The 6,981-nt window shown below is 34.3% G+C and overlaps 4 protein-coding genes across 4 annotated transcripts; 1 reads left to right on the plus strand and 3 right to left on the minus strand.

Annotated features, from left to right (window-relative positions):
* Nucleotides 1-1,040: 1,040 nt before the first annotated feature.
* On the plus strand, nt 1,041-2,699 carry NAEGRDRAFT_71660 (uncharacterized protein; the record flags this gene model as incomplete). The annotated part of the gene is made up of 2 exons (XM_002673126.1): nt 1,041-1,092; nt 1,195-2,699. The coding sequence occupies 2 exons, from the start codon at nt 1,041-1,043 to the stop codon at nt 2,697-2,699; spliced, it is 1,557 nt and encodes a 518-aa protein (XP_002673172.1).
* Nucleotides 2,700-3,319: 620 nt separating this feature from the next.
* Nucleotides 3,320-4,285, minus strand: NAEGRDRAFT_71661 (uncharacterized protein; the record flags this gene model as incomplete). The annotated part of the gene is made up of 2 exons (XM_002673198.1): nt 3,320-3,854; nt 3,915-4,285. The coding sequence occupies 2 exons, from the start codon at nt 4,283-4,285 to the stop codon at nt 3,320-3,322; spliced, it is 906 nt and encodes a 301-aa protein (XP_002673244.1).
* Nucleotides 4,286-4,474: 189 nt separating this feature from the next.
* On the minus strand, nt 4,475-5,810 carry NAEGRDRAFT_71662 (uncharacterized protein; the record flags this gene model as incomplete). The annotated part of the gene is made up of 4 exons (XM_002673199.1): nt 4,475-4,701; nt 4,748-4,875; nt 4,922-5,154; nt 5,205-5,810. The coding sequence occupies 4 exons, from the start codon at nt 5,808-5,810 to the stop codon at nt 4,475-4,477; spliced, it is 1,194 nt and encodes a 397-aa protein (XP_002673245.1).
* Nucleotides 5,811-6,157: 347 nt separating this feature from the next.
* On the minus strand, nt 6,158-6,976 carry NAEGRDRAFT_88211 (beta-tubulin; the record flags this gene model as incomplete). Its single annotated transcript, XM_002673200.1, has 1 exon — nt 6,158-6,976. A coding segment is annotated over one exon (819 nt), but the record flags the coding sequence as incomplete, so codon positions are not given.
* Nucleotides 6,977-6,981: the final 5 nt, after the last annotated feature.

Genomic DNA, 6,981 nt, shown 5'->3' on the forward strand with positions numbered 1-6,981 from the left:
ATTATTATTTTCCACAATTAATTAGAGCTATTGTTATGTCAGTAAGATATTCAGCAATCTGTGGAGTTCTTTTAAAAGAAAGAGTCTAATAGAATTAAAGAAAAAAGAGAAGCCAAAAAGAAAGAAGAATTCCAATGTAGAAGTTTCTAATATAGAAGGGGTTCCATCCTCAATTCAAGCAACAGCTATTCAACCTTCTACCTCTTCACCAACAAGAGAACATGTCAGAGCCAACAATGGTCAATTCTCTTCATTGCAGAGCTATGTTGCAGAAGATGAACAAGTTGTTTTTTTAACACTTGTTAAAGATTGGATCAAAAAACCTGACACAAGAGCAACACAACCTTCAGCAGACGCAATTAATTTGCTTGATATGGAATCAGATGGTGCAGATCTTTATTCAGATAATGGTCAATCAGACTCAGAAGAAGCACAACAATTGTAAATAAATAAATCAGTTTTACTCAAATTATGAAAATTGTAATGGTCAACAGAGTAAATTAAGGGAAACTTTCAGTCAAATACCAACACACTAAAAGCCGCATAGAAACTGAATGTTCACCGAATAGTCACTGAATGTTTACCATATAATAACTGAATGGTTACTGAATATTTATTGAATAGTTACCCACCAATTTCATTCCTTTACCCAACAATCAACCGACTACCAACCAACTAACACTGAACTAAAACGGTCAGGAGAGTATGGGCTGATATTCGATTAATTTCTGGAAAATCGTTCAGTTGTTTTCGGAAACAAGTTGGGGAAAATTAGGGTTGTAGTCGGTGATAGTAGGGTTGTGGATGGGGTTTAGACGGAACATAGCCAACTAAAAACCAACTATAACACTGTCTATTACCCAAGTACTCCACTCTTAGGACCCATGTGTTTCACACCACTACAACATACAACATCAAAACAAATAGCTAAACATCATCTCTTAGAAGAAGTGCACCTTTGAATTTCTCTGTGCAATTCCGCGAGTTAAATACAACAAGACAATAATTAAATACTTTTTAATATATATTCCAGATAGAAAATGCCTAGAATTGGTATTGTAGGAGGTGGTCCAGGAGGACTTTCAACTGCCAGTATGTTTTATTTTGATTTTTATTATGTTTAAATACAATATTTTTTGTAAACTATTTAAAAACTATTGAAATACACTATTGAAATACTATTGAAATACTTAGTGATTTTGGCTAGTAAGGGATTTGATGTAACCATTTTTGAAAAATCCAAAGTAATTGGTGGTAGAACTTCATCATTCAATGTTGGCCATTCCAAATTTGATTTGGGTCCAACTTTTCTCATGATGAAATTTGTTTTGGATAAAGTTTTTCAAGATGCTGGAAAGGATTCATCGAATTATATGAAATTCCAACAATTAAATCCAATGTACAGATTACAATATAATCCAGATAAGCATATGGATTGTTATGATTTAACACAAAAATCAAAAATGATTGGTGAAATGAAAAGATGTTTCCCACAAGATGTGAAAGGATATGAAGAATGGGTTGATTGGGAAACTCAAAGATATGAAAAGTTATTACCACTCTTACAAAAGGCTTACACTTCACATAGTGACGTTGTGTCAATGGACGCAATTCGTGCAATTCCATATATGCAATTTCCAAAATCACTTCATGAAATGTTAGGTGGTTTCTATAAGGATCCATTGACCAAGTTATCTTTCAGTTTCCAAGCTAAATATTTGGGAATGAGTCCATATACTTGTCCTGCTTTTTATGGAATAATTCCATATGTTGAACATGCATTTGGTGTTTATCATGTTGAAGGAGGTCTTTCAGAAATTACAAGAACTATGGCCATTGCTGCAACTGAGAATGGAACAAAGATTAAGCTTAATACTCCAGTGACACAATTAATTGTCGATCAAGCTAATAGACGTGTGAAAGGTGTCAAAGTTATGGAAGAAGGTCAAGAAGAGAATGAATATTATTTTGATGAAGTTGTTTTGAATGCTGACTTCCCTTATGCTGTAAATAATTTAATTCCAAATGCTGAAAATTTAATGAAACAATGGAAACCAAGTAAGCTTGCCAAGATGAAATATTCATGTTCCACATTTATGCTTTATTTGGCACTTGACAAGGAATATCCTGAAATTCAACACCATACCATTTCATTTGCTGATGATTATGCTGCCAATTTGAAGGCCATTCAAGAGGGAAGATTAACAGAAGATTTGTCGATTTATGTGAGAAATTCATGTGTTAATGACAAGACAGTTTCACCAAAGGGTAAATCTGGTATCTATGTTTTGGCTCCAATACCTAATCTCATTGATAGTCAAGGACAAATCGATTGGAATGATCAAAATACTGTAAAGAGATGTAGAGAAATTGTTTTGAACCATTTGGAAAAGAGAGTTGGAATGACTGATATAAGACAACATATTGAAGATGAATTGGTCATTACTCCAAAGACATGGCAAAACAATAATATTTACAATGGTAGCGTCTTTTCATTGTCGCACAATCTCTTACAAATGTTATCCATGCGTCCAAGAAATAAGTTCAACGAATTGGAGGGATTGTACTTGACTGGTGCTCACACTTCTCCAGGTTCTGGACTTCCAACAATCTTTGAAAGTGGAAGAATGGTTACTGAACTATTGTGTAACAAATATGGTGTACAATATCAAAGATCTAGTTTGTTACATCAAAAATAAAAATCTAGAGTTTATTGGAGATCAGCAAGTTCAGTTTCCTTTTGCTTTAACAAATCAACAGTGCAAGCATATGGTGTTTCGAAATCCAAGTGATATTCACAAGTGGATGGTTCATCAACCTTACCCAAAACATTTTGAGGACCACACTTGAAGTGAACAATGGCCTTTCTGGCACCAACCTTCCAACAATGTTGACCATCAGTGAAGGACATTTGGTTAGTTTCAGTGTTGAATTCCTTAAAGTTACCAAGGAGAGTAGAGGAGTGACCTTCTTTTTGATGAGCATTATTGAATGGACAAACTTCATACTTGTATTTCTTTTGTTCCCATTCGAAACATCTTTCACTAATCTTGAAATATTCACCATTCTTACCATAATTGATAGCCAATTTCTTTTGGAGATCACTATGTGAGTTCTTTAAGGTGTCAAGTTCATTGTTAACTTCATTATACTTATTTCTAGCTTCCTCAGCATCTTTTAAAATTAAATTAAGGGATTGTTTGTCATGTACATTGTGGTGGAATCGGAGTTTATACAGGGAAATGATGTGTTTAAGGGATTGAATTGGTTCAGTAAGAATGGATGATAGGGCTTTGTTGATTATTTTAAAAATTTAAAACTACTTACCTGGCAACTTGAAGTTATTAAGTTCATCATCATCAAAAAATTGGGCTGGTTCTTCAACTTTTGGAGGTTCAACATTTTCTCCAGTTGGTTGTTCTCCTTCAGTATTTTCTCCAGTTGGTTGGTCAACTGCAACAGGTGTTGGTGCTGGTTCTTCCTTTTCTTTGGCAGCTTGAGCTTCTTCCCAATCTCTCATCTTCTTAGCTCTGAGCAAGTCCTTTTCGAGTCTTTCAACTCTTTCAGCTTCTTCCTTCTTTGTTTGCAATTCATTTAATGTGGTTTCCTTTTCAGTAATCTTGGATTGCAAATCATCTGATTGAGTTTTCATTTCAGCAAGCTTATTCTTACCATATTCAAGATCAGCATAGACAGAATGGATTGCTGATTTAATGGCAGCAATTTCATTTTGTAAACTAGCAACAATTTCCTTTCCTAAATCTTTACAGGTATCTTCACAAACTCTGAGAGATGCTTCACCCATAGAAGAGGCAAAGTTTTCATCGGAACCATCACAACAATCACAAACACCACTATTCAATTAATAATAATATTTAAATACATCTAAATGATCCTCGTATTCATGTACTTACTCGTTAACCTTGCTGTGGGAAATGTATTGTGATTTGTAGTGCTTATTTCTACAATAGAATTTAACATCATCACTAAAAGAAAGATCGGAATTACTACAAGCACTTGTAGCTGGTTCATCACTTCCATCAGCACAATCACAATAATTATCATTTACAGAAGAGAAGGGAATTTCCTCATTCGATTTTAAACATTTAAATTTTTGGTTTTCAGATGTTTGTGTGTATTTATCCAACAAATCGCTTGGCACTCCGTATGTTGTTCTTTCCTTTGGAGTCAAGGATCCATTGACAGCAAAGATAGTGGCCATCATCAGGATAACTACAACAGCCAACATACAACAACTAGTAGCTGAGGTTTTCATTGTATTCATTTTTTTAGGATTTGAAAAACGTGTTTTCTTTGTATCGATACATAAAGATCGGAAGTAAGCTTTAAGAATCATCATCATCATATGAATGTCTAATATTATTGGTAGAAATAGATTCTGAATATCAAGGTGAATGAATATAGATAATAAGAGAACATGTGAGAGATTAGAGAATAAATTAGAGTTATATTTTTAAACAACATTTTCAGTGGAAAAGTTAATTGGTACACAATCAAGTGTTTTCAAATTAATGAGAACAATTGTTGGACAAGAAACAAATTCAGGAACACAAACCAAACGAGATTTAGTTTCTTTCACTGTCACGAGGGTTGTTTCAAATTTAGGGCAATTACCACAAATCATAATGTGGGGTGTATGTTTCATTATAAATGGATCAGTATCTTTGAATGGATAACATCCTAATCATAAGTTTCAGTTTTACAAAGATAATTATCAAATACTTACTCATGGTATCAGGGGCACTTGGTGCATAATGTCCCCATTGTAATAAGTTCTTCATTACTTCCAATCTAGAGGAGTAGGTTGAGTACTTTTCAATTTCTGCAACAGTTTGACCAGAAGTAACAAAAACACTGAGAATTGTGTTAAGATTAAATTTGAACAAATTAGAAAACTTACTCCAATCCATTCTCTTGAATCAAATGTGGATTAGTAACAAGACGACATGTAGAGAAAGGGGAACTTCTTTGAAGCATAAATGGGTGGATAGGCTGTTGTGGAATAGTTACGTTCGATGGATCATTAGGACCAGGCATTACATCAACGTCAACAGTATTCACCAATTGTTCTACGAGTCCATCGAATGATTTCATGTGACCAGCAATCGAGCTCAATTCTTTTGGTCTCAATGACTAGATTGTAAATATAATGTCACTCGAAGGAAAAATGTTGAACTACTTACACCTCTGACATCAAATCTCTTTCCTTCATCTTCAGCTGCAATAACACCATTTCCTGCAATAATTACACGTGAAATCTTAGCTGCAACATCATTAACAAAAGCTCCACTTCCAGCTAATCCATTAATAAAATCAAATGCCATTTGTGTGGCAACAACATCATATTTTGGATGACCAACACAAACGCCAGAAATTACAGCCAAATAGGCATCCTTTTGAGGAACTGTGATAGATCTTTGAGGTGGTGGATCATTAAAAACGATATCTTTGGCGATAAATGTTCCAGAACTATCAATTTGTCCATACAAGCCAGCAATAATACCTGTGACTAATTGACTTGTCATTAATCTATTCTTCTCAGAGTTCTTACTTTCAAAAACGACATTACATCTCGAACCATTCAAATCTTCCAAAATTAAATAATCACTATCTGATACAAAGTTGTCTAATAATTCAACCTTCTCAGCTTCAAAGTTTTTTTCGGTAGTGAATTCTCTCAAAATATTTGGCTTTAGTTTCATTTCCTTGTAAAGAGTACCAGCAACAGTATATTCCACTCCCATAGTGAGATCCAACATTGATTTTGCTGTTGTGGCATTTGGATACATTTTAGAAATTTTCTTCAAGAGAGCAGGCTTCATAGTCTTGATTCTATGAGCATATAATTTAGAAAATTGTTGTGTAAATGTTTTATCATTTAGAAGGAAAAGATCCTTTGATGCGGAGGTGTGTTGTGTCTGTTCTCTTTCAACTTTTTCAGTGTGTGTTGTACTTGCCGATGATGGCTTGTTTAAAAGTGAAGAAGAAGCAATATTGTTGGCCAAAGTTTTTGATGATGACATTTTTTTTAAACTGGTTATTTTTTAAATATTTTGGCGGGGTTTTCACTTCTTGCAGGTATTGGAATTGTTCAATACAATCCAAAGAGTAATTCAAAGTGATATGTTCTACAATTTTAATAACTCATTTCATCTGGTTGAGGACCCTCTTCTTCATCTGTATCATTGTAATAAGAATAATAAGGAATATATTCACTGATAACATCGTTCACATTCGATTCTGCCTCTGTAAATTCCATTTCATCCATTCCTTCAGCTAAATACCAATTTACAAATGCTTTTCTTCTAAACAACTTTGAGAACTCCTCTGAAGTGAATTTCAAGTAGTTACTCATAGCACTTGAACTAGCCAGGAGAGAGCCACTTCTTTTGAATCCTTGTTGAGCAACTTTGCAATAGGAAGATTGAAAGTTATTTGGAATCCATTCATGAAAGTACGAGCTTTGATAAATACATGTTCTAAATAGTTCGTTTTCGGCATTGGAGGTAGTAAAGTCTCCTCTAAAGGTGGCTGAACAAGTGTAATATCGTCCCTCTTTGGGATTGAGTGAGGCCAAAAAGTGCGAAGGAACCAACAATTGGCGTACAATGTCTGTAAGTTGAATGTCAGTGTTATCCATCCCCTTAATTTGTTTTCCAAGAGGTGCCATTGAAGACACTAAAAAGTGAATACGAGGGAATGGTATCATGTTAGTTGCCAGCTTTCTCATATCATTATTGACGAACCCATTAAATCTGAACGAGCAAGTTTCAGCACATAGCGACTGAGCAATAACCTTATTCACATCTTCTAGATTTGCTTTTTCTAATTCAATCTTATTTCTACAAATATTATACACAGCTTCATTATCATAAAATTTCACATAATCAACAAATTCTACAAGGTTTTGCAATTGTAGTATTGAGTTGTATGGTGCCAGCACTCCGTCTGACACGTTCT

This window comes from Naegleria gruberi (assembly GCF_000004985.1).
Source record: "Naegleria gruberi genomic scaffold NAEGRscaffold_48, whole genome shotgun sequence".
NCBI lineage: Eukaryota > Heterolobosea > Eutetramitea > Acrasida > Naegleriidae > Naegleria > Naegleria gruberi.